The sequence below is a fragment of the Lynx canadensis genome, chromosome B1, assembly GCF_007474595.2.
Source record: "Lynx canadensis isolate LIC74 chromosome B1, mLynCan4.pri.v2, whole genome shotgun sequence".
Taxonomy (NCBI): domain Eukaryota; kingdom Metazoa; phylum Chordata; class Mammalia; order Carnivora; family Felidae; genus Lynx; species Lynx canadensis.
The window spans coordinates 142,614,029-142,641,186 of NC_044306.2; the positions used below are offsets into that span (position 1 = coordinate 142,614,029).

A 27,158-nucleotide genomic window follows, 5' to 3' on the forward strand; every position below is an offset into this window, starting at 1 on the left:
AAAAGTGTTTGCATGTTCTACCAAACTTCTAATCAACAGTGTGACTCTGTAGAGCACCGTATTGGGGGGGGGGGGGGGGGGGGCGGGGCGCGGAATCTGAGACCATGTAGAAATCAGTGGGAATGAATTCTGTGATTCACACCATCTGTCACAATTTGCCTGGTTGGAGATGGGGGATGATATAACATAAGCCATGAATTTACAGTCCCCATTCTAGGTTGAGTAGTAATTGACATTGCATAATGTACCAGAAACAATACCTGTAAAACTTTATAGGCCTAATTTTTTAAAATGTATATTTATTTTGAGAGAGAGAGAGAGAGAGAGCGAGCACACGCATGCAAGTGGGGGAAAGGCAGAGGAAAAGGGAAAAAGAGAATCCCAAGGAGGTTCTATGCTCAGCCCAGAGCCCATCACAGGGCTCAATCTAATGACCATGAGATCATGACCTGAGCTGAAATCAAGAGTCAGATGCTTAACTAAGCCACCCAAACACCCCTTTATATGTCTAATTTTATTGAATATTCGGATTCAGATTTAAGAAGGGGGTAATGTTCAAAACCAGGTTCTAGAGTCTGACAGAGAACCCTTCATTATATAGGATAATTCGAAGAAAAATAATCCCTCCCAAGGAAGCCAGTAACTTGTTAGAATTGGAAAATGATTTCTTCCACCTTTTAATTTTTAAGAAAAATTTATTTTATAAATTATGTAAAACTCTAGATCACCATGTTACAACTTTAATCTATGGAAAGTGATATTCTAAATTCCATTTCCTCTACTAACAGAATTTAAAAATTCTTCATATATTATTAAAGAATGTCACAGTCAGCAAAATGGTTAAAATGAAAAACATAAACCAATTAGTGGCAAGGATATGGAGCAGGATGTGGAACTCCGACATGTTGGGAGTGTATATTGGTACTATGTTGAAAAGCTGTTGAGCATCATCAACTATAAATGAGCATATACCTCACTTATGATCCAGTAAATCCACTTCTTAGGTATTTATCCAACAGAAATGCATATATGTGTTCACCAAAAGAAACAGACAAGAATGTTAATAAGCAGCATTATTTGTAACCCTAAGACTTCACCAGATGTACAAGAATGTTCATATCAGCATTATTTGTAATACCCTTAAACTGTAAACAATCCACATTATCAATAGTAGAATGGAAAACTGATACATTCATACAGTGGAATATTCTACAGCAATTAGCATGTGAGCAAAATTACAACTACACACAATAATATGAATTTCATAAACATAATGACTGAATGAACCCAGACCTCCCCCTAAAATACTTATGATAATTATTATTCTACTTACATAAAGTTTAAAAATAGGTAAAACAAGTATGTGGTCTTAGAAGTCGTATTGGTCACCTTGAATAGGAGTAGTTTCCAAGAAAGGAATGAAGGGGTTTCTGGGGTGCTGGTATTATCTATTTCTTGATCTATGTGCTACGTACATACTCACTTTGGGAAAATTCATCAAGGTGTTTATATATATATTTTTAGATTTTTTTCCTACAATTTATTTTTTATAATTTACATCCAAGTTAGCACACGGTGCAACAATAATTTCAGGAGTAGATTCCTTAATGCCCTGTGCCCATTTAGCCCACCCCCCCTCCCACAACCCCTCCAGCAACCCTCTGTTTGTTCTCCATACTTAAGAGTCTCTTATGTTCTGTCCCCCTCCATGTTTTTTATATTATTTTTGCTTCCCTTCCCTTATGTTCATGTTTTGTACCTTAAAATCCTCATGAGTGAAGTCATATATTTGTCTTTATCTAATTTGGCTTAGCATAATACCCTCTAGTTCCATCCACGTAGTTCCAAGATTTCATTCTTTTTGATTGCCAAGTAATACTCCATTGTGTGTGTGTATATCCTATATATATATAAATACATATATATGTATATAAATACATATATATGTATATGTATACACACACACACACACACACACACACATGGGGCATTAAGGAATCTACTCCTGAAATCATTGTTGCACCACGTGCTAACTTGGATGTAAATGTGTATGTATATATACATATATATATATACACACACATCTATTCATCCATTGATGGACATTTGGGCTCTTTCCATACTTTGGCTATTGTTGAGAGTGCTGCTATAAACATTAGGGTGCACGTGTCCCTTTGAAACAGCATACCTGTATCCCTTGGATAAATACCTAGTAGTGCAATTACTGGGTCATAGGGTAGTTCTATTTTTAGTTTTTTGAGGAACCTCCATACTGTTTTCCAGAGTGGCTGCAACAGTTTGCATTCCCACCAGCAGTGCAAAAGAGATCCTCTTTCTCCGCATCCTTGCCAACATCTGTTGTTGCCTGAGTTGTTAATGTTAGTCATTCTGACAGGTGTGAGGTGGTATCTCATTGTGGTTTTGATTTGTATTTCCCAGATGATGAGTGATATTGAAGGGTGTTTATATTTCTGAATTAAGGTTGTAAGTCAATGAAACTTGCCTTAAAATTAGTGGGCAATAACAACAATGTACAGGTTTACAGCACAGTTGGAACTTGAATCCTTATAGTTTAACTCTAGGTTTGTGATCTTAATCACTATTATTTTACCAATCTAACTTACAGAAGTACTCACTCATACTTGCAAAAAGACACACATATGTGTTCATCAAAATGATATATGTGAAATAACCTAAATATCAACCAATAGGTAATATATATATTACCATACACCTGGTAATGAATGTACCCCGATATATATTACCAGATGTATGGTATTTATGTTAGGTAATGTATATATTACCATATACCTGGTAATATTTTTCTATGATACCATATACCTGGTAATATATACATTACCTAACATAAATACCATACATCTGGTAATATATACATTACCTAACATAAATACCATACACCTGGTAATATATATCGGGGTACATTCATATTATGGAGAAATACAAAACCTTTTAAAAAATATAATAGTCATGGAATAATGCTTGATATTGAGTGAAAAGTTAATTGTGAAATATTAAATACAGTACAATACAACCCATATTTATCCATATGTCAATAGGCAGATGTAGGAACAGAATTTGTAAAAGTATAGAAGATTCACATGGAAGTTGGGTGGGGGAAATCAGAAGTTTGGCTCTGATTGAACCTTTTTACCACGGGAATCTGTTCATGTGTTTATATTTGTTTAACAAAATGAAATTGACAATTCTCCCCTCCAAAAAATAAATAAGCAACTTTTTTTGCATTCAAAGAATATTTCCTATTGTATATACTTTCAGATTAATAAATATTTTGAGTTCAAAGAAATATAGTTATTGATTTCACAGAAATCATAGGAGACATTTAATAAAAATTCAAGGAATGAATGGGCCTTAGAGATTTGTTAATCCTATCAGTGCTACTAATTCTTCCTAAATATCCATCCAAGCTATAGTGAGCTAATGTAGTGGGCATCTATTGGTTTTCCTCCCCAGCACTCAACAGCTATTTCTTTTGGTAAAAGCACTTCAGTATTCTGCTGTGGAATTTCTTCTATCCTACTGCACACACCTTAGGTAAGATGATCAATTCTGTTTTCTTTCAACCAAAGAGTAGGTGTGTAAACTAAACTAGGCCAACCAGACTCTCTCCCTTGAGAACTTAAATCTTGAGTGGAATGACATAAAGTCAGAAAACAGAGCTGATTCAGTACGGGAAGAAACTGTCCATTGGTTCTTGCTACTTAGATTCCATTAGCTGCTTCCTAATCTTTCCCAATACCAGTTGTTTGGCTTTTCCTTAGATTCTGTGAATCATCCCATTTCCTTAGAACACATTCCTTCTCTGGTTAAGTCAGTCAATTTCCATTGACAGCAACTGAAGAATGCTATTGATACAGCTGAATGTAAATACACTCAGTAAGAAGAATCCACAGCATCTATCTAAGTTTTGTTTATTAACTTTGTGCCAGAATTTCCTTCTTTATAAAACCTACATTAGTTCTAACTCTACTTCTGGAGCTTCATAGTATCCAAGCTCCATCTTGCAATGGCACATATTTAAAAACTACTATCAACTATACCTAAATACTTTCTCAGCAAAAAACTCATTTTCTCAATTAAAATATGTGTGACTACTTTAACTCATTAGAAATGGCTATAATAGGGGCGCCTGGGTGGCGCAGTCGGTTGAGCGTCCGACTTCAGCCAGGTCACGATCTCGCGGTCCGTGAATTCGAGCCCCGCGTCGGGCTCTGGGCTGATGGCTCAGAGCCTGGAGCCTGTTTCCGATTCTGTGTCTCCCTCTCTCTCTGCCCCTACCCCGTTCATGCTCTCTCTCTGTCCCAAAAATAAATAAACGTTGAAAAAAAAAATTTAAAAAAAGAAATGGCTATAATAAAAAAGACAGACAATTCCAAATGTTGATAAGGATGTGGAGAAACTGGAACCTTCATTCCTTGCTGGAGGGAATATAAAATGGGATAGCTACTTTGTTTTTACTTTTTTAATATTTATTTATTTTTGAGACAAAGAGAGAATGAGCAGGGGAGGGGCAGAGAGAGTGGGAGACAGAGGACCAGAAGCGGGCTCTGCACTGACAGCAGTGAGCCTGATGCAGGGCTCAAACTCACGAACCACAAGATTATGACCCGAACCGGAGTCAAACACTTACCTGACTGAGCCACCCAGCTGCCCCTGGGATAGCCACTTTGGAAAGCATTTTATATAATTAACATATTTATATGATTTAGTGTTTTTAAATTGAATTTATAAATAATCACCTATTGTAATGTCATCCTAGGCAATGATACCCATGAAATCATGGGTATCTTTATACGTTAGCTATATTTTTCTATGATATATTAAAGATTACTTAACTATTAATTTAAAATGTGGTTCACTTACCATTCAAATTCATTTCTTGTGCAACTAATGGTATATACTTATTGCCCTTTGGGAACCACTGGGTTTTTTCTATTTAGAAAAACATATAAATTAATTTTCATTAAAGCAATTGCCAACTTAGTAAACAATACTATAAAATTTATGTAACATATGATGAGATACAGAAAGTGTTAGACCTTTCATGTAGCAAACACTTAGTGATTGCTTTTGGTTGCCTTTTCTCAAGAGTAAGTGACTGAAGAGCTGGGAACGTGGGAAACCTCCAGAGTCAAGAAGTCTCCTGTCTACTCTGTATTCATGATCACAGCCATGCTCTTACAGGAGCAAAGGCGACTTCCACATAGGTAGAAGGGAAAAAAGGAACTACAACAAAATGTTATTTAAAGAATTATGGGCCATTGTTTTCTTTTAAATTTTCATTGTTTTTCCTTTCTCTGCTTTGCCAAATTTATTTATTGCTCTTCTATTTTTTTTAAAATAAAACAATACAGTAAAACTTTTTGTTCCGCAGATCAAAACTGAATATTTCATCCTTCAGATGAAAACTGAATATTATTTCAACCTATTCCTTATAATAGTTACATTTCTAATTTGATCTTTTGATTCAAAAACAAAAATGTAAGTAAAGATACCAACTTCTTCCTTATTTTTTGAAGTATTGATAGTTACATACAACCTTTGGTGGCTAATTATGTTACTATGTACATGTACTAAGTTCTCAGAGCAACGGAAATAGATATTTGCCCATTATTACATGAAAAATATACTAAAAACCTGAATTACAAAAAAAAAAAAAAAAACCCAAAACTGAATGCCCTAAATGGCCAAAGTAGAACACAAAAACAATGGGTTCTGAAAAATGGACCTAAAATCTTCTTATAATTATATCTTGATTATTCTTAAAACGCTATAGGTTAAGAGATATGATATATGGAATTTTTCAGAGAGCCATCTAGCCTAATGGATAAGGTGTTGGACTCTGGATATGTAGAATTTGCTTTTATTTTTTTTTAAGTTTATTTCTTTATTTTTAAGAGAGATCATAAGTACATGAGTGTGAGTGAGGGAAAGGCAGACAAACAGAATCCCAAGTAGGCTCCACACTGTCAGTGCAGAGCCCAATGTGGGGCTCGAACTCAGAACCATGAGATCATGACCTGAGCCAAAACCAAAAGTTGGATGCTTAACTAATGGAGCCACCCAGGCACCTCAAGGGATTTGCTTTTAATTACTCTAGCAGGGATAAGGATAAACTGGGGAGTTGTGGATAGATGAAAGGGATAGATGTAAATAGCACAACTGCATAGTGCTGATAATTGCTGAAGCTGGGCGGTGAGTAAATAGGTAAGTAAATTTTTCTGTATTTTTGAAAAATTTTATAATAAAACAGAAACAAAAAACTCTAAATACGCACTATTACAATGACAACTACAGCAAACGCCATAGTATGTTCAAAATAGAATAAAATTTATTAAAAACCCGTTATGAAACAAAGCTCCAAATGGTCTATATAGTAATTTTGCTTTTTTATCTGTATACTCAAATGAAAAAACAAGTATTTACCAATACGCACAAGGCTATTTAAAAGTTGTATGAAAGGTTATGATCGCCACCTACTGGACATTCTGCGTAACTGCTTGCTACAGGAAAAACACTACTGAATTAAGTGCCCCTATCCCACGCCAAGCATCTGGTCTTTCACAAAATAATCCTATTAATACCATTAAATTTAGGTTCACGTGTGTGTTTATATTAATAATGTTAGGTTACATAACTTTTAACAACGTGAAATGCCACCTTCAAAAAGATCATAAAATTTTGTCAGAAAGTATAGTGGTGACCATCTTATGATGTCCTTATATTACAGAAGAAAGATGCCAGATTTTGAAATGTTTTCTCATAGAGTGAGAGCCAGAATTCAAATTATTTACACACAGAGATAGACCAGAAACCTATAAATTAGTCCTGGCTCTTAAATTTGGCACATTATCTTTTTATCATCCCCGTCTTTTAAAATCTCAACTTTTAAGGGGCATTAAGGAATCTACTCCTGAAATCATTGTTGCACTATATGCTAACTAATTTGGATGTAAATTTTAAAAAACATTTTTTTTAAATCTCAACTTTATTGCAAATTTTACATTTTTTTATGAGCTAGCTAACTGCATATACTAGTGATTCTCAACCCCAGTGCATTAGAATTAACCTGTGGAATTTTTACATAAACTGTTGCTGTTACTACAGCCAGAGATTTTTTTTTATCTAGCCATGATTAAAAGAGCCATTAGTAAATAACAGAGGTTCTCAAAGTGTTGTCCATAGAACAGCAACATCATCATCACCTGGGAATTTGTTAGAAATGTGAAAAGGTCAAGGTCCACCCAAAACTGCTAGGCAGAGCCCAGAAATTTGTGAGTGTGAGTCCACCAGGTAATTTGGAATGAGGCTAAGTTTGAATAGTACTAGTACTTAATATAAAATTTTTTAAGTTTTTAATTTCTTCAAATATAAGATTTAATTTATTGTTCTCTAAGAACAATATAAAAGAGAAAGATATTTACGTTCAGAGTTATCTAGTACAATTCTGTTTTTCCAGAAACATACCATAATAAACACTCAACTTTAGTTCTAGTTAGCCAAAAGGAAAAATGCGTAATGGAAGGGTAGGGAATAATTTGTCCATAGGCCAGTTAATTAAACCCTGGAATGTTCCTGCCCAGAGTAAGTTTTCCAACCATATTTCCTTGTTCAGGTTTGATCTGATCACAAAGGCACCTTTCTAAGACATAATTAAGACTCCTACCCATACCATACCTTTTAACCCAGTAATGTCACTGCAAGGAATAGAGAGGAAAATAAATTACAAATCCAAAGCATTATAAATAATAGAGGAGGGGGATCTGAAAGTGAGTTAAATGCCCAACAATTAAGAAATAATTCCATAAATTATAGCATCAACAGGATGGAGTATTATTCAACCATTAAAATGATGCTTTTCCTAGAAGACTAATTAATATGGAAAAATGCTTACTTTATAGCATCATGTGTATGTTCTGTCTCTCTCTGCCAACTGAAAATGGAGAGCACCAAAATATTCATGCTGGTTATCTTTGAGCAGTAGGATTATGAGTAGATTTATTTTTTATGTTTATTAGTGTTTCTAAAACTTTCAATTATAAGAGCATACTTAATCTACTAATCAGAAGAAAATCTACAAACATAGTAATAGAGCTTCTACTCTGAATTAGGATCTCTAAATAATGATTAATCAGTAAGTTTTCAAAAGACAGTAATTGGGGAAAACAAGTAAAATACCTTTTTCTCTCCATCCTAACACTACTTTTTTCTCACACCACTCCTTCTAACCCTTTTATTTCTACTTTCTCACATCCACTCTGCCATAACCCCATAACTAGAGATACCAAGACACTGAAGTATAATTCTTCAATATTTTTAAAATTTTAAAGTGTTCACATAAATAGGTTGATTTATCTTTTAAGATATATAAAAAGGAGGTACCATACCCCAATGGTTAAGAGAACAGGCTTTAAAATCACACAGATCTAGGTGTGAGTCTTAGGCTAGGGAAGCTCACATAGGTTTCAATTTCCTTACCTGTGAAGTGGGAGTACCAAATCCCCCTCACCGAACCGCTATGAGGATGAAATGAGACAGTGCAGTAAAGGCATAAGACGGTAGGTGGGCACTCAACAGAAGGTAACTGCTGTTACTATTTTGTAGTTACTGTTAACTTTTGTAGTTACTGTTTTTGTTAAACAGCCTTTACATTTTAATTTTCCTGTGGGGGGAAAAAAAGCTTAATGGGGTACAGTGATTGCTCATGGTCATTTGGACTTCTCTGACAACTTCCACTTCAAAAACAATTTGGGAGACCTACATGAAGCTGCCAAAATATTCTTTACGAAGTGAAGATCCCACCAATGAATTTATCAATGCTACTATTTCATGAAAGAAGCAGCATTTGAACATCCGTTAAAAATAAATAAATAAAAAAGTAGAAGATAGTCTCTGAGTGAAGGAGATCATTCCAAAGAAAGGACAGTGGGCAACTGCATGCCAAGATTGTCCTTATGTTTTTTATTTTTTCACCTACCAGTAAATACTTAAGAGATCAACACCAGTTTGCAAACTGACACTTGGTGAAAGACACTTAACTTTCTAGCCTGATTCTTCTCCATTAAATGAAATTGTTCTATCTACATCATGAGATGTTCAGTCAACAAACACTAACCAAACCTATTACTTGCTATTAAGCAAAGGAATTCAGGCTCAAATGAGATTAAGTATATGAAAACACTATACACTGCATATACAGCACAAAGCACCATAAAATTATACACTACTGTTACTGCAAAAAACCACAAATATTATAAATTAATTCCTAAAAGAAAAAAAGCTTTCCCACCTACATTTTAACGTCTTAGTCATTTTCTATATGCATGCTATCACAAATGATATTTAGAATTTTTAGAAAAAACACTTTCCATATTTTTTCCATAGAAAATAGACGTATTTAGGATATAGCTCATGACTCTGCCATTCTCTGTCCTATGAAAATTGAGAATATTACTTTTCCCTCAGAATGGTATGACTCTCAAGGGAAAGTTATTAAGCTAGAAATTTCTGCTACAATTACCAGCGTGCAGAATCCAAATTCTAAGGAAGACAATTTAATATAGGTTCAGACAGAGAAAATTTTTTCTTATTTCTGAAAGTGTTGTAAGATTTTTCCAAGTGTTAAAATCAAGTATGATGATTAAGAAATAACAAGACACCAAATGTAGAAATTATACAGCTTTATAATTGTCTCCATTGCTTCTTAATCCACTGAAAAGAATTTCATAATGTAACATTTTTAGGCATCTTCTTTGTTATTTTCTTTGGTTTCTACTTCTTTAGGCAACAATGGCTCGATCTTTAGTAACAAACCTTCACTTGTTGAAGTACGAAGGAAAGCTCGTACCACAAAAGGTCCTGGAAACAAAGACAAGAATCAACTTTTATTTTACTCCACAGATACATAATGAGCAGATATAAACATACAACAACAAACCTTATATAACTCATGTTATATTTTCCACTTGAAAAGTACTGATATTACTAAACTAAGATTTTGAAATATAAGGAACACAAGATCATTTGTTTTCTAGAGTAGAAGACAAACTAAAGAAACTCCAGCATATTAGAGATTTACCCTTGAAACTACATAATCTATAATAATTCATTTCTCTCTTCCAGAAGATGATCACCTAGAATTTATTTTACTGCAAAGTCGAAAGTGAAGGGAGCAGGTGGTGATATTTACATGTGATGGCAATATTCTAAATATTTATTTGAAATATCAAGATGCTATCTCTGTGTTACTAAACATTTAGTAAAATTTCCTAAAAATGAAAAAGCTTTTCATAAGAACAATTAAGAGACTTCATTTAAAATGGCAAAGCAAGATAGAGACAGTTCAAGATGGCAGCATAAGAAGATCCTTAACTCACCTCTTCCCACAGATACAGCATATCTACAGCTACATATGGAATAAATCCCTCGAAAAAGTCCTGAAAACCAGATGAGCAGTATCTCCACAACAAAGGATAAAAGGGCTGCATCAAGACAAGTAGGAATGGCAGAGACAACACTGTCTGCAAAAACCCCACTCCAGGCAAGGCGACTGAAAATCGGGAGGGATCTCAAAAATACAAAACTTTTCCCTGAGGACAAGGGCTTTGTTCCCCAAACTAGGCACCCCAACCACTGTGTCCTGTATCAGACAGATGAGCTCCCAAAACATATGGCTTTGAAAACCAACAGAGTGCACCCAAGAGAACCACAGAACTGGAAAGAACAGGGAACTCAGTGTTAAAGGGCTCACACATAAACTCATTCCACAACCTGGTGCAAAAGAAGCAGTGTGAAAAGCACTAGGCCATATGTGAAGGAAACCCACTTATTAATCTTAAAACAACTGCTGGAAAGAAGAAACCTGTTGAAACTTTCTTTGGGGATAAGAGTGCATTTTTGCCATCTCATTCAACCTTGCTAATGCCAGCTGGCAGGAGCCATGCTGGCAATCCTACTCTAACCTATCAGCGCCACCGAGCATGCTCTGCCCCCCTTCCATGCCACATCCAGAGCACAGCTGGTGGGCAACCTCGCTGTGGGGCAGCCAAACTGCAACCAACCAGGTGAGCAACCCCACCCAATAGGGCAGCCTGTTGCACAGGCAGCCAGTTGAGACCCAACCCACCCCCTCATTGCTACCATACCCGTGCCATAGACAGACAAGTACCCCACACCCGTCCCCACCCTCCCCGCACACAGCTGGCAGGTGCATGAAGCCCACACAGGGGATACCTTGAGCACCAGGCTCTGGTGGCTGGGGGATTACACTTCTAAGCCCCACAGAAAATCTTGTACATAGGCCACTCCTGATTGGGAGAGGTAGCTGTTTCAATACATAGAAACACACAGAATCAGGCCAACTTAGGAGATAGAGGAATATGTTCCAAATGAAAGAACAAGGCAGAACCTGAGAAAAAGACCTTAATGAAATGATCATAAGTAATCTGCCTGACAAAGGGAGCAAAGTAACAGTCATAAAGATGCTCACTTGGGGGAAAGCATGGATGAACACAGGAGAACTTCAATAAAAAGACAGAAAATATATGAAAGTACCAAACAAAAATCACAGAACTGAAGAATAAAATAAGTGAACTGAAAAATACATTGGAGAAGCTCAACAGCAGACTGAATGAGAAACAGATCAGCAACCTGGAAGACAAAGCAATGGACTCACTCAGAGAAGGAAACAAAAAGAAAAAAGAATTTTAAATAGTGAAAATAGCTTAAGGAACACAGAGGACAACTTCAAGCAGAGTAATATTCTCATTATAGGGGTCCCAGAAAGAGAAGAAAGGGGCAGAAAACTTATAAAAAAGAGAAAAATAACTGAAAACCCTAACTTGAGGAAGGGAATTGACATCCAGATCCAAGGTCAGAAAGTTCTAAATAAGATGAAACCGAAGAGATTCACACTAATTAAAATGTCACAAGTTAAAGACAGAATCTTAAAAGCAGCAGGAGAAAAATAACTTGATACATACAAAGGCAGCCCCATAAGGCTATCAGCAAATTTATCAGAAGAAACTTTGTAGGCAAAAGTGACTGATAGAACATATCCAAGGTGCTTAAAGGAAAATATCTACAACCAAGAACACTGTACCTAGCAAGGTTATCATTCAAAATAGGAAAAGGGATAAAAAGTTTTTCAGATAAGAAAAAGGTAAAGGAATTCATGATCATTTAATCAACCCTACAAGAAATGTCAAATGGAATTCTTTAAGCTGAAAGGAAGTAGTGCTAATGAATGACAAGAAAACATACTTAGTAAAAATGTCACTGGAAAATGTAAGTATATTGTAAAAGTAGTGCATGTACTCACTTATGAAACCAGTATAAAAGTCAAAAGACAAAAGTAATAAAATTAAACCTATATTAATTAGTTAATGACATCAAAAAGTGTTAAAATGTACATCAAAACCATAGAACACAGGGGATGGAATAAAAATGTAGAGTTTTGGAATGAGTTTCAATTAAGTTGCTACCAGATGAAAACAGACTGTTATATACACAGAATGGTATATGTGAACCTCACGGTAACCACAAAGAAAAAAACTTATAGCAATATAAAAAGAAAATGAGAAAGGGATCTAAACATAACTCTAAAGAAAATTATTAAGACCAGAAGGAAAGACAGAAAGAAAAGAACAGAGGAACAAGGAAAAAAGCCAGAAAACAATTAACAAAATGGCAATAAGTACATACCTATCAATAATTACTTTAAACATAAATGGTCTAAATCTTTCTTTTGTTATTATTTATTTATTTTTTTTAATGTTTATTTTTGAGAGAGAGAGAGAGAGAGAGAGAGACAGAGTGCGAGCAGGGCAGGGGCAGAGAGAGAGGGAGACACAGAATCTGGAGCAGGCTCCAGGCTCTGAGCTGCCAGCACAGAGCCCAATGCAGGGCCGAAACCCACAAACCATGAGATTATGACCTGAGCCCAAGTTGGACTCCCAACTGAGTGAGCCACCAGGCGCCCCTAAATCTTTCAATCAAAAGACACAGGGTGGCTGAATGGATTTAAAAAAACAAACAAACAAAAACAAGACTCATCTATACACTGCCTATAAGAGACTCAGCTCAGAAGTAAGGACTGAAAGTAAAGGGATGGAAAAATATATTCTATGCAAATGGAAACAAACTGACAAAAAGCTGATGTAGCTAAATTTATTCAACAAAAAATACTTTAAAACAGACTGTAATAAAAGACAAAGAAGGGTATTACATAATGATTAAAGGGTCAAACTGGCAGGAAAATATAGCATGTATAAATATCTATGCACCCAACATAGAAGCACCAAAATATATAAAGCAAATATTAATACACCTAAAAGGAGAGACAGCAATAGTAGGGGATTTTAACACTCCACTTACATCAATAGATAGATGATCTAAACAGATAATCAATAAGGAAACATCACCCTTAAACAACACATTAGACCAGATGGACTTAATATATTTATACAGAAAATTCCATCCAAAACAAAAACAAAAAATAAAAACCACATTCTTGTCAAATGCACATGGGACATTCTCCAGGACATATCACAGATTAGGCCACAAAGCAACTCTCAGAGTATTGAAATAGTATCAGGCATCTTTTCTGACCACAATGTTATGAAACTAGAAATCAGTTACAAGAAGACTGGAAAAAAACACAAAAACATTAGAAATTAAATAACATGCTACTGAACAACCAATGAGTCATCAAAGAAATAAAAAGGAAAAATCAAAAATACCTAGAGACATATGAAAACAGAAATACAACATACAAAAACCTATGCGATAAATCAGAAACGGTTAAAGGAGAGAAGTTCATAGCAATACAGGCCTACCTCAAGAAACAAGGAAAATCTTAAATAAACAATCTAACTTTAAACAGAAAGTAACTACAAAAAGAAAACAAATGAAATGCAAAGTTAGGAGAAGGAAAGAAATAGTAAATATCAGAGGGGAAATAAATGAAATAGAGAATAAAAGGACAATAGAAAAGATCAATGAAACTAAGAGCTTGTTATTTGAAAAGATAAGCAAAATGAACAAACATTAATTAGACTCACCAAGAAAAAGAGAGGGTGGGCTCAAATAAATAAAATCAGAAATGAAAGAGAATTACAACTGATACCATAGAAATACGAAGGATCATAAGAGACTACTATCAACAATTACATACCAACAAACTGGACAACTTAGAAAAAATTATTAAATACCTAGAAACAAACAACTTCCAAGATTGAATCAGGAAGAACAGAAAAATCAGAATAGACTTATAATAGCAAACAGATTGAATCAGTAATCAAAAACTTCCCAACAGACAAAAACCCAAGATTAGCCAGCTTAGCTAGTGAATTCTAACAGACATTCAAAGATTTAGTATCTAGCCTTCTCAAACTCTCCCCAAAACACTGAAGAAGATGAGAGAATGCTTCCAAACTCATTTTATGAGGCCAGTATTACCCTGATACCAAAATTAGACAAGGACACAACAAAAAAAGAAGAAAATTACAGGCCAATAATCCTGGTGAACATGTATGTGAAAACCCTCAACAAAATATTAGCAAACCAAATTCTAAAATACATAAAAAGAATCACACACCATGATCAAGTGGAATTCATTCCAGGATGAAAGGATGGTTCAATAGGTGCACATCAATGTAATACAGATTAACAAAATGAAAAACAAAAATCATACGATCACTTCAATAGATGCAGAAAAAGCATCCAACAAAAGTCACATCCATTTACAATAAAAACTTTCAACATAGTGCTTAAAGAGAGAACGTACATACCCCAACGTAATAAAGGTCATATACAAACCCACAAACAATATCATAATCAATGGTGAAAAGTTGAAAGCTTTTCCTCTAAGCTCAGGAACAAGACAAGGATGCCCACTCTCCCTACTATTATTCAACATAGTATTGGAAGTTCTAGTCATAGCATTCAGGCAAGACCAAAATAAGGCATCCAAATAGAAAAGGAAGATGTAAAATTGTCACTTTGTGCAGAAGATATGATATCATATATAGGAAGAGCCATAAGACTACACGAAAAGACTGTTTGAACCAGTGAACAAATTCAATAAAGTGTCAGGGTACAAAATCAATAAACAAAAATCAGTTGTTTGTATACACTAACAACAAACTATCAGAAAGAAATTAAGAAAGCAATCCCATATATTATTGCATCAAAAATAACAAAATACCTAGGAATAAATTTAATAAAGGAGGTGAAAACTTAATACATGGAACACCATAAGATGGTGATGAAAGGAACTGAAGATGATACAAAGAAATGGATATTCCATGTTGTTGGATTAGAAGAATTAATATTGTTAGAATGTACATATTACCCAAAACAGTCTACAAATTCAAAGCAACCCCTATCAAAATTCTAGTGGTACTGCTCACAGAAACAGAACGAATGATTCTAAAATTTGTATGGAACCACAAAAGACCCTGAACAGCCAAAGCAATCTTGAGAAAGAACAAAGCCAGAGATACCAAGCTTCCTGATTTCAAAACTATACTACAAAGCCACAGTAAATTAAAACCATATGGAATTAACATAAAAGACATATGGATTCATGGAACAAAATAGAGAACCCAGAAATAAAGCCACACATATATGGCCAATTTACAACATAAAAGGATATACAACAGAGGAAGGGCGGCCTCTTTAATGAATGGGGTTGGGAAAACTGAACAGCTACATGCAGAAGAAGGAAATCAATACCTCCTACCACATACAAAAATTAATTCAAATAGATTAAAGACTTGAAGGTAAAACCTGAAACCATAAAACACGAAAACACAAGTGGTAAGCCCCTCAACATCGGTCTTAGTAGGTTTTCTGGATGACTCCAGAGGGCAACAACAACAACAAAATAAACAAATGGGACTACATTACATTAAAAAGCTCTGCACAGCAAAGGAAAGCATTCAAAACAAAAAGGCAACCTAGTGAATGGAAGAAGGTATTTGCAAATCACATATTTGATAAGGGGTTAATATCCAAAATTTTATAAAGAACTCATATAATTCAATAAAATAATAAATAAATCCACTTTAAAATTGGGCAGAGACACTCTCACCACTGTTGTTTAACACAGTGTTGGAAGTTCTAGCATCAGCAATCAGACAACAAAAGGAAATCAAAGGCATCAAAATTGGCAAAGATGAAGTTAAGTTTTCACTTTTTGCAGATGACATGATTTTATAAATGGAAAATCCGACAGACTCCACCAGAAGTCTGCTAGAACTGATACATGAATTTAGCAAAGTTGCAGGATACAAAATCAATGTACAGAAATCAGTTGCATTCTTATACACTAATAATGAAGCAACAGAAAGACAAATAAAGAAACTGATCCCATTCACAATTGCACCAAGAAGCATAAAATACCTAGGAATAAATCTAACCAAAGATGTAAAAGATCTGTATGCTGAAAACTATAGAAAGCTCATGAAGGAAATTGAAGAAGATATAAAGAAATGGAAAAACATTCCATGCTCATGGATTGGAAGAATAAATATTGTCAAAATGTCAATACTACCCAAAGCTATCTACACATTCAATGCAATCCCGATCAAAATTGCACCAGCATTCTTCTCGAAACTAGAACAAGCAATCCTAAAATTCATATGGAACCACAAAAGGCCCCGAACAGCCAAAGTAATTTTGAACAAGAAGACCAAAGCAGGAGGCATCACAATCCCAGACTTTAGCCTCTACTACAAAGCTGTCATCATCAAGACAGCATGGTATTGGCACAAAAACAGACACATAGACCAATGGAATAGAATAGAAACCCCAGAACTAGACCCACAAACGTATGGCCAACTATTCTTTTACAAAGCAGGAAAGAATATCCAATGGAAAAAAGACAGTCTCTTTAACAAATGGTGCTGGGAGAACTGGACAGCAACATGCAGAAGATTGAAACTAGACCACTTTCTCACACCATGCACAAAAATAAACTCAAAATGGATAAAGGACCTGAATGTGAGGCAGGAAACCATCAAAACCCTAGAGGAGAAAGCAGGAAAAGACCTCTCTGACCTCAGCCGTAGCAATTTCTTACTTGACACATCCCCAAAGGCAAGGGAATTAAAAGCAAAAATGGGGGCGCCTGGGTGGCGCAGTCGGTTAAGCGGCCGACTTCAGCCAGGTCACGATCTCGCGGTCCGTGAGTTCGAGCCCCGCGTCGGGCTCTGGGCTGATGGCTCAGAGCCTGGAGCCTGTTTCCGATTCTGTGTCTCCCTCTCTCTCTGCCCCTCCCCCGTTCATGCTCTGTCTCTCTCTGTCCCAAAAATAAATAAACGTTGAAAAAAAAAAAATTAAAAAAAAAAAAAGCAAAAATGAACTACTGGGACCTTATGAAGATAAAAAGCTTCTGCACAGCAAAGGAAACAACCAACAAAACTAAAAGGCAACCAACAGAATGGAAAAAGATATTTGCAAATGACATATCGGACAAAGGGCTAGTATCCAAAATCTATAAAGAGCTCACCAAACTCCACACCTGAAAAACAAATAATCCAGTGAAGAAATGGGCAGAAAACACGAATAGACACTTCTCTAAAGAAGACATCCGGATGGCCAACAGGCACATGAAAAGATGCTCAACGTCGCTCCTCATCAGGGAAATACAAATCAAAACCACACTCAGATATCACCTCACGCCAGTCAGAGTGGCCAAAATGAACAAATCAGGAGACACTAGATGCTGGAGAGGATGTGGAGAAACGGGAACCCTCTTGCACTGTTGGTGGGAATGCAAACTGGTGCAGCCTGTCTGGAAAACAGTGTGGAGGTTCCTCAAAAAATTAAAAATAGACCTACCCTATGACCCAGCAGTAGCACTGCTAGGAATTTACCCAAGAGATACAGGAGTACTGATGCATAGGGGCACTTGTACCCCAATGTTTATAGCAGCACTCTCAACAATAGCCAAATTGTGGAAAGAGCCTAAATGTCCATCAACTGATGAATGGATAAAGAAACTGTGGTTTATATACACAATGGAGTACTACGTGGCAATGAGAAAGAATGAAATATGGCCCTTTGTAGCAACATGGATGGAACTGGAGAGTGTGATGCTAAGTGAAATAAGCCATACAGAGAAAGACAGATACCATATGTTTTCACTCTTATGTGGATCCTGAGAAACTTAACAGAAACCCATGGGGGAGGGGAAGGGAAAAAAAAAAAAAAGAGGTTAGAGTGGGAGAGAGCCAAAGCATAAGAGACTCTTAAAAACTGAGAACAAGGGGCGCCTGGGTGGCGCAGTCGGTTAAGCGCCCGACTTCAGCCAGGTCACGATCTCGCGGTCCGTGAGTTCGAGCCCCGCGTCAGGCTCTGGGCTGATGGCTCAGAGCCTGGAGCCTGTTTCCGATTCTGTGTCTCCCTCTCTCTCTGCCCCAACCCCGTTCATGCTCTGTCTCTCTCTGTCCCAAAAATAAATAAAAAACGTTGAAAAAAAAAATTAAAAAAAAAAAAAAACTGAGAACAAACTGAGGGTTGATGGGGGGTGGGGGGTGGGGGGAGGGGAGGGTGGGTGATGGGTATTGAGGAGGGCACCTTTTGGGATGAGCACTGGGTGTTGTATGGAAACCAATTTGACAATAAATTTCATATATTGAAAAAAAAAATAAAATAAAATTGGGCAGAGAATCTAGACATTTTCCCATTTCATGGCCAACAGGCACCAAAGATGCTCAACATCATTAATCACCAGGGAAATGAAAATTAAAACCACAATGAGTTATCACCTCATAGCTGTCAGAATGGCTATTATCAAAAATAACAAGTGTTGGCAAGGATGTGGAGAAAAAGGGAACTCTCATGTACTGTTGGTGGGAATGTAAATTTGTGCAGACCCTGGAAAACAGTATGGGGATTCCTCAAAAAATTAGAAACAGACAACCATATGATCTAGCAATTCAACTTTTCAGTATCGATCTGAAGAAAATGAACACACTAGTATCAAAAGATATATGCACCCCTATGTTCCTTGTGGCATTATGTACAATAGCCAAGATACGGAAAAACCTAAGTGACCATCTATACATGAATGAATAAAGATGGGGGGTACACACATACACACACACACCACAACGGAATACTACAATACTATTCAGACATATTAAAGAATGAAATCTTACTATTTGTGACATTAATGGACTTGAGGGTATTATTATGCTAAGTGAAATGAGTCAGAAAGACAAATATCAATGATTTCACTTATAAGTAAACTCTGAAAAAACAAAACAAGCTGACAAAACCAAACCAAACCCAGTCTCATAGATACAGAGAACAGAATGGTGGTTCCCAGGAGGGGAAGGGTATGAGGGGAGGGGGCAAAGTGGGTGAAGGGGATCAAGAGATACAAACATTCAATTATGAAATAAATAAGTCATGGGGATGTAATGTACAGCACAAGGGATACAGTCAATAATGGTCTATTAACCTTGTATGGTGACAGATGGTAACTAGACTTATGTGGTGATCAATTTGCAACATATACAAATGTTGAATCACTACGTTGTACACATGAAAGTAAAACAATATTGTAGGTCAATCACACTTCAATTAAAAAAATGACAAAAGAGTATACATTGGTTTTTGAGATTTACTGTCCATCATTCCACTCCTGTGACAGCCTCAGAAGATCCTATACTGAAATCAAACTGCTCCGTGGAATATAAGAATGCGTACACATACAATTACTAAGTACTATGGCCATATCTATGACAGCAGAATTAACAAATGAGGTATTTATTCACCAGTGTGTTTAACTCCCAAAGAGATAAAAAAATAGCTTAAGATTGTGTTTTAATTATACACTTGGTTATAAAACTAAACCTGACAGAGTCCTATAAGGCTAAGTCTATAAATGAAGAGTCTATAGTGTAATGAACCCTTTTTTTTGGCTGCAACCAGCCAGGAGAGAAATATGCACAGACTATGCACAGCACAGAATGGAATAATAAGGACACTGTAGGTGTTCCTAGCCTATTAAACAGCTTTCATATCTCAATCAAGTTTCACTGCTCTCCATGAATCACTGTTTGTAAGAAATGTCTCTCAGGACATAATTAAAAACTTTGTTCTTTTCTAATGTAAGTAAGATTAAGAAAGACAATTGCTAATGCCAGTGACAAAGTGAATGGTCTGGACTCAAAATATTTCATAAATGATTTTAGTTTCTATTTAACACTACTGTAAGTTTAAGGTGATCAGTTACAGTTTTCTTTCAAAGTTTATTACATTTAATGATAGAAATAATGTGGGAATTTACAAAGATTTCATGATATGTTTCTTATTCATGTTAAAGAGGTCTCTTATCCAAACAACTACAGCAACATGTTAATAAGGTAATTAGGAATCCTTTGGAGAATTAAATTTTATTTATTTAATCCCTGAAAATACTACTGCTGTTGTATATTGTACTTGCGTATCAGCTTGATTGTTTTCTTAGTATTTTACACTTTTTTTAAGTTTATTTATCTATTTATTTTGAGAGAGAGAGAGAGAGAGGCAGGGGGTGGGGGCGGCGGGGTGGGGGGGAGAATCCCAAACAGGCTCCATGCTGTCAGTACAGAGCCTGATGAAAGGTTCAATCCCATGAACCATGAAATCATGACTTATGCCAAAATCAAGAGTCAGATGCTTAAACAACTGAGCCACCCAGGCACCCCAATATTTTACATTTCTAAAGAAACAGAAAGCTATAGGCAAGTCTACCCAAGCAAACCACTCACCCAAACTGAGGGGTCTGTGCTTACAAACTTCACTGATAACTGCTTGCAGATTTGCCACTATCTGGTCACTTGGCATATCGAGCTGAAAGAAAAGGATATATAACATTAATAATGTGAAAGTGAGAAGACAATACAACTTTTAGTAACTGCATCAGTATTTATTTTAGGCAGTGTCTTTCAAATATTCAACTAATGCGAACTATTAAAAGACCTTACTCTGGAAGAAAAAGTTTCTGTAACTCTTCTTTTAGAATGCTACATTCACATGTCCTTACATGTCAAGACTTAATTATCTTATGGAACATGTCATAGTAAAGTATTTTGAAGTTGTTCTACTTGAAACTCCTTAATTTCCAAGTAATTTCCCCAAAGCACATCCTGAGACAGAATATACCATCCCCTGATCCCTACTCCCAAGGAATTAGTGATATTTCCTCTTGAAGTTTTTTTATTAATTTACTTTTACAGGAAACTAAGAAAATGTTTAGAAGTTCATGCTTTCAGGAATACAAAATAAAACTACTTAACACACACACTCACACATCACATATCTGATACAGAGACATTTTCAGTATGCTATGGTAACACTCTATGCGGTAATAATTACCCCACTACTCAACAAAAATTACAGTAAGTAAATATATACTGAACAAGCACTACTCATAAAACTCCAAAACCTAGCTCCTAAATTTGTAAAGTCCCTGTGTTTATCATTCAAATTCAATGCATGTTACTCTTCTAAAATACACTACTTAAATTAGTTATATTCCATCCCAGTGTTTAAAGGATTTTAAGCTTTGTCAAATGAATCAATTTTTTAAAATTCGTGTAAAACTCATAATAGCATAACTGGCAAAAATCACATGGTAACAGTTCAAGTTCAAGCAAGGTTTCTGTTTTCCAACGACTCTGAGACCATTGCAAGAAATGTGCTGGGTAATAAGCATAAAGAGAATTCCTCATGAAAAAATTATTCTCATTACCAACAGACAACATTTATTTGACACTCACTTGAACATGATGCAATACCAAACTCTAAATGAGAAGGTTTGGACATTATTGGAGGAATTTTCACTTTATGCCAATCCTTAAGTGGGAGTTCTAATAGGAAAAAAAAAATCAAGCAATGCTTAATTCACCTTCTGAAGTCCACAGAACTTACAGATTTTAATCTGCAGTGAATCAAGTAGTTCACTGGCAGAAAAGGCACCTTACATTTGCTATGTTAAAAATCAAATCAGTCACTGAAAAAAATTAAAAGAAATGGGGTGCCTGGGTGGGTCAGTCGGTTAGGCATCTGATTTCGGCTCAGGTCATGATCTCGCCATTCGTGAGTTCAAGCTGTGCATCTGGCTCTGTGCTGACAGCTCAGAGCCTGGAGCCTGCTTCCAATTCTGTCTCTCCCTCACTCTCTGACCCTCCCCCGCTTGTACTCTGTCTCTCTTTCTCTCAAAAATAAACATTAAAAAAAAATTTAAATCAAAACAAAAACCTTATTCTCCACATTAATCAAATTGTCCTTTTTATCATCCACTGAAGTAACAGTTACAGCTCTAGTAAGTTCATTCACCCTTTGTTAAAGACCTACAGCTACCTTAAATTTGGGAAAGTAATAGATACAAGAAAAAGCAAGATGTCCAACATATTTTTTTTTACTATTTAATAACTATTAAGTTATGCTCTACATTGTTATACTATCTATAATACACTAAACTCAACTATACTTTCTGTAGACTTATACTGCCTACAGTAAGCTAAAATAAAATGCTACACAAATGCAACATGTGCTTTAGAAATACAAAACAAAGACTTCCTCAGCAACTTTCAGAACTAGGATACCTTCAATGATTTCATTAAGTTCTAAAATATGTAAAAAGGTTTTTAAACATAGTTTACATTTTTGTCCAAATTTTAGCACCTCTAATCTTTAGTACTGTATCCTCTGTGGAATTCTAAAATATATTTATAACCATAACACTTCATTTTACCTTTTCTTTTAGATATTACACAAAATTATGAAAAATTATATATATATTATGAAATATATATTATATATTATATATATGATTTACATAATAACTTGTTATTTTTTTAATTTCTTTAATGTTTATTTATTTTTGAGAGAGAGACAGAGAGACAGAGCATGAGTGGGGGAGGGGCAGAGAGACAGGGAGACACAGAATCCAAAGCAGGCTCCTGTCTTTGAGCTGTCAGCACAGAGCCCGACAAAGGGCTCGAACCCACAAACCGCAAGATCATGACCTGAACTGAAGTCGGCTTAACCAACTGAGCCACCCACGCATCCCTAATTATGATTACTTAATGGGCTACTGATGCTAAGATAATTATGGACCAAAAAAAAAAAAATGTATGCATGCATGAATTTTATCAAAACTAGCACACGAAATGTACTTGGGCTGACAGTAATCTAGAGAGAACTCAGGAAAGCAACATTTGCAAGCTTTTCTACCAATATCTCAGTTACTCTGCACTTCCATGGTGCTCTCATACAATATTCTCATGCAAAAAGGCAAGGATGAACCATTTTGAGGAGATGGTATTATCTGTTAGATTCTCAGTATCAGAGCATAAGACTTGGTACAGCAGGAAAGAAAAAAAAATGGGACTGGTGGACCTTGACTATGGTAAGCACTGTATTTGCATATGTGTATATGTGTGTATTTGAATATCTAATAGTCACAATACTATCTATGTTTAGCTAAAGACTGTTTACTATAGGGCAAGACAGTTATTCCTCATTCTGTAGCACACATGGTGTCAAGAAATGAAAATTCTGAATCCTACTTCTGCTTAACATCCCTCCCGTATTATGTCAGAAATAATTCCCTAAGCAGACTAGAAGGAAGATTTACCAAAGATGTTTGGGTGGAGGTGAACTCTGTGACTCTCTTTGCTTTAACTATCAGATTTTCATCTTTCCATGCAATTCCTAACCTGTCTTCATGAGTTTCTACAATTATGAGAAACTAAAAATCTGCTGTTCCTGACCATTTTTTAATCCCTTTGAGATGCAGATGTATGCAAGGCAAACTGTATTCATGAAAGTGTCTAAGGCAACAATTTTTTTTCCAGGTTTTTAAATTCCAATTGGTTAACATCAGTGTAATACTAGTTTCAGGTGTAGAACTTAGTGATTCATCACTTACATATAACACCCAGTGCTCATCTCAACAAGTGCCCTCACTTAATGCCCATCACTCATTTAGCCCATCCCCCCCCAACTCCAGTCCAGCAGTCCTCAGTTTGTTTTCCATAGTTAACAGTCTGTTTTCTGCATTGCCTCTCTTTTTCTTTCCCCTATGCTCATCTGTTGTTGTTCTTTTTAAATTTTTTTTTTAACATTTATTTTTGAGAAACAGGGCATGAGCAGGAAAGGGGCAGAGAGAGGGAAACACAGCATTAGCAGCAGGCTCCAGGCTCTGAGCATTCTCTACAGAGCTCAAAGTGGGGCTCGAACCCATGAACCATGAGGTCATGACCTGAGCTGAAGTCAGACACTCGACCTACTGAGCCACACAGCTGCCCCACCTGTTTTAAGTTCCACAAATGAGTGAAATCACATGTGACTGACTTATTTCACTTGGCATAATACTCTCTAGCTCCCTCCACATCCTTACAAATGGCAAGATTCCATTCTTTTTGATGGCTGAGTAGTATCCCATTGTGTGTGTGTGTGTGTGTGTGTGTGTGTGTGTGTGTGTGTGTGTGTGTGTCTGTATATGTACACATCTTCTTTATCCATTCACCAGTCAATAGACATTTGGGTTCTTTCCATAACTTGGCTATTGTTGATATGCTGCTGTAAATATCCAGGTGCATGTATCCCTTCAAATCAGTATTTTTGTATCCTCTGGGTAAAACCGGCTAGTGCAATTGCTGGATCAAAGGGTAGTTATTTTTAACTTTCTGAGGAACCTCCATGTGTTTTTCAGAGTAGCTGCACCAGTTTGCATTCCCACCAACGGTGCAAGAGGGTTCCCCTTTTTCAGCATCCTTGTCAACATCTATTTCCTGTGTTGTTAATTTTAGCCATTCTGACAGGTGTGAGGTGATATCTCATTGTGGTATTGATTTGCATTTCCCCGACGATGAGTGATGTTGAGCATCTTTTCATGTGTCTGTAAGCCATCGGTATGTCTTCTTTGGAAAAATGTCTATTCATGTCTTCTGCTCATTTTTTAAAAAAATATTTATTTTTGAAAAAGAGAGAGAGAGAGAGTAGGGAAGGGGCAGAGAGAGAGGGAGACAGAGTATCTGAAGCGGACATCGTGCTGACAGCAGAGAGCCCAATACAGGGCTCAAACTCACAAACTGCAAGATCATGACCTAAGCTGAAGTCAGGCGTTTAACTGACTGAACCACCCAGGCACCCCATCCTCTGCCCATTTTTTAATTGGATTGTTTTTTGGATGTTGAGTTTGAGAAGTTCTTTACAGATCTTGGATACTAACCCCTTACCAGGTATGTCATTTGCAAATATCTTTTTCCATTCCAAAGTTTGCCTTTTGGTTTTGTTCACAGTTTTCCTTCCTGTGCAGAAGGTTTTTATCTTGATGTAAGTCCCAGTAGTCTGTTTTTGCTTTTGTTTCCCTGGCCTCGGGAGATGTATTAGATCCCTGGCTGTGACCTTTTCTTGTTTTTTCTTTTGAGACAAATTCCTCCATCTTGGCATTTCGTCTCTGTCTTCTGTGTATTATGAAAGCCTGTAATGTTTCCTGATCCTGAGAGTAATGGCTTTATGAAGAAGAGGGAATCTAATTTTCAGGGCCTAGCACTTCAAGAAGTGTCTCTGGAGTGTGCTGTATGCACTCTGCTGCTGTGTTATGGCTGCTCTATCCCTCAGGTCAGTCCTCTCTCTGCAGAGTTTCTCCTTGGCTGCAGTGGGGAGCATTTGGACCTTAGCCAGAAATGTGGCAAGTTTTAACTAGGTGTGCTCTAGTCAGCTTGCTAAAAGAGACCTGATGCCATTTCTACTAGACTTGAACTTTTGCAGAACTCTATGGTCAGCAGACATAGTGGGTGTGGGGGCTTGTGCTGGTCTTCTCAGGGAGGGGTCCCGCTGGCACCAGTCGTTAGGCAAACTTACCCCAGCAGAGCGCAGGGTGGGCGGGACTTGGTGTTCAGCAGGTTAGGCAGCCAATGTTGGCACTGTGCTGTTTACTGAAGTTGGTTTATGCTGAGGGGTTGGGGGAGTGAAATGGTGCCCACCAGTTCTTTTGTCCCTGGACAGGCAATGCCACCTCTCACAGATGCGCTCCAAAATGTACTCACAGTCCCTCCCCACTCCTTAGATGATCTTCATATTGCACAGCTTGCCCTGGGTTGTTTGCCTGCCTCCACTCCAGGAGGAGTACAGCACCCTCAGGTCTTTATTACAGCCAAGCCTGGGGACCTTTGAAAACTCCAGTCTTGGAGCCCCAGTGGCTGCAAAAACTCAAAATTCAGCCCCTCTCCTTTTCCCAGCCAATGGCTTTGGGGAAGTGTTCTTGTATCTATCCCTGTGTGTTCCACTCTCTCTCTCTGGCCTTTCTCCACAACCAGGACTCCCTCCCCTCTGCAGCACCCTTGATCAGATACATTTCTCTCCTAAACCAGGTCTCCACACTTCCTACCTTCCTCCAAGCAGCCTCTTCTCTCCCTCGAATTGTGGAGTTTGTTCTATCAGTCCTCAGGTCAATTTCTTGAGTATTCAGAATGATTTCAGAATTACCTAGCTGTGTTCAAGGAGGACACAAGGCAAGCCTAGGGTCCTCCTACGATGCAACCATCTTAGCTCCATCTTAACTCCGCCCCGCCCAAGCAATGACTCTTAAACTTTTTTGGGTCATGAAACCTCACTCCAGAAAACTGCACACAAGCACACAAAAAAATTACCCTATGCTTTCACAGGCTTCATGGATTATCTGATTAAAAGAAAGGGAAAGAGAGAAGAAAGGCTTCTGAAAAAAGTGTGTCAGCTAAAAGGGATCCCTAGTCACACTTTTGAGAACTGCTAGCCAAAAGGTAAGTCTTAAAATATTTTGGAAGACTAAGGATTACAGTGTAGGAAAATAATCTGACTGAATTTTTTACCTTTTACAGAGGATAAAAAGAAAATACACACACAAGCAAAATACATATACATGATTTTTAAACAATCACATGATCCTCCTAAAGTGGCCAACTACTGTCACTATAAATGTTCTGACAGCCTCTAAATGTATGATCATCTCTAAGTGGAAACTGTAAAGAGGACTGCTCCTTTGGAAAGCACTTGTTAGAACATCTGGCCTCCCAAATCTCTTCCAAATGCAATGTTCTAAGATTCTGCAGATGGGCAAATCCTCTTAATCA

At 36.7% G+C, this 27,158-nt stretch overlaps 1 protein-coding gene across 1 annotated transcript in view; it reads right to left on the reverse strand.

The window, feature by feature from the left end:
• Positions 1 to 9,704: 9,704 nt before the first annotated feature.
• The window catches only part of MRPL1 (mitochondrial ribosomal protein L1), a 98,739-nt gene continuing 81,285 nt past the window's right edge, over positions 9,705 to 27,158 (reverse strand). The window contains exons 8-9 of the mRNA XM_030313623.1: positions 20,805 to 20,886; positions 9,705 to 9,897 (exon numbers count right to left, since the gene is read on the reverse strand). Of these exons, the coding sequence (XP_030169483.1) occupies positions 9,779 to 9,897; positions 20,805 to 20,886 (201 nt within the window). The 3' untranslated portion in view covers positions 9,705 to 9,778. The remainder of the gene's footprint in view (positions 9,898 to 20,804; positions 20,887 to 27,158) is intronic.